This window comes from Sphaeroforma arctica (assembly GCF_001186125.1).
Source record: "Sphaeroforma arctica JP610 unplaced genomic scaffold supercont1.7547, whole genome shotgun sequence".
Lineage (NCBI taxonomy): Eukaryota > Ichthyosporea > Ichthyophonida > Sphaeroforma > Sphaeroforma arctica.
In genome coordinates this window covers 1-1,403 of record NW_014033011.1, presented here as the reverse complement: position 1 = coordinate 1,403, position 1,403 = coordinate 1, and the positions used below count along the sequence as shown (strand labels likewise).

General features: G+C 46.0%; 1 protein-coding gene across 1 annotated transcript; it reads left to right on the top strand.

The window, feature by feature from the left end:
* Positions 1–806: 806 nt before the first annotated feature.
* On the top strand, positions 807–995 carry SARC_16189 (hypothetical protein; the record flags this gene model as incomplete). Its single annotated transcript, XM_014289698.1, has 1 exon — positions 807–995. A coding segment is annotated over one exon (189 nt), but the record flags the coding sequence as incomplete, so codon positions are not given.
* Between the last annotated feature and the right edge of the window lie 408 nt (positions 996–1,403).

Sequence of the window (1,403 nt, the reverse complement as noted above, 5' to 3'; positions counted from 1 at the left end):
GAAGCCGTATCTCACTATCACACTCATTAATTACATACGCTCGCGTGACGCGAAGAAGAATCCCGTACCTCACTATCACACTCATTAATTTCAAACGCTCGAGTGACGCGAAAAAGAATCACGTACATCACTATCACACTCATTAATTACATACGCTCGAGTGACGCGAAGAAGAAGTCCGTACCTCACTATCACACTCACTAATTACATACGCTCGAGTGACACGAAGAAAAAGACCGTACCTCGCTATCACACTCATTAATTACATGCACTCGAGTGACGCGGAGAAGAAGCCCGTACCTCACTACACACTCATTAATTACATACGCTCGAGTGACGCGAAGAAGAAGCCCGTACCTCACTATCACACTCATTAATTACGCACGCTCGAGTGACGCGAAGAAGCCCGTACCTTACTAACACACTCATTAATTACGTACTCTCGAGTGACGCGAAGAAGAAGCCCGTACCTCACTATCACACTCACTAATTACATACGGTCGAGTGACGCGAAGAAGAAGCCCGTACATCACTATCACACTCATTAATTACATACGCTCGAGTGACGCGAAGAAGAAGTCCGTACCTCACTATCACACTCACTAATTACATACGCTCGAGTGACACGAAGAAAAGACCGTACCTCACTATCACACTCACTAATTACATACGCTCGAGTGACGCGAAGAAGAAGCTCGTACCTCACGACCACACTCATTAATTACATACGCTCGACTGACGCGAAGAAGAAGCCTGTACCTCACTATCACACTCATTCTGTTCGGTTGACTTGGCTACTTTCGCAGGCCAAAGGCAATGAGTTCTTTAAAGCCGGCAAGTATGGCTTGGCCATGCGCCAGTACAAACGCGTGGGCGTGTTGTTGGGCGAAGGCCTCAGCGGAGACGTCTCTGCCGAACTGACCACGCGGTGCAAACTCACAGACCGATTGGCCAAGGGCAACCTGGCGATGTGTCAACTCAAAAGTAAACTGTAAGTGCGTGTTGGTTGCGGCAGGTGTGTGTGGGTCTGTGTTTAGGCGTGGAATTTAGCATGTGTGTCCATGTATATACGACCGCCAACACATGTAGTCATACACAAGCAGCAAAGTGGCGGGGTGAGTACGTGACAGCGTCAGAGAACACTTCCTCGCCTTGTTAGTGCCGTGCTCTGTCTATGATTTTATGAACAAAAGCGTTAGCTTTTTCATTTGCGCGTGCATGTATAACTTCTTTTGATATAGGTGACGAAGTAGTTATTAATCAATAATTGTGTCAACCTGTAGTCTCAGTATTAGCACCGATCGTCATAGAGACGTAGGTCCAAAGTGCAAACCATCTAAAAGTACTCCTGTATGTATGTATGTATGTATGTATGTATGCATGTATGTTTATATGTATATATA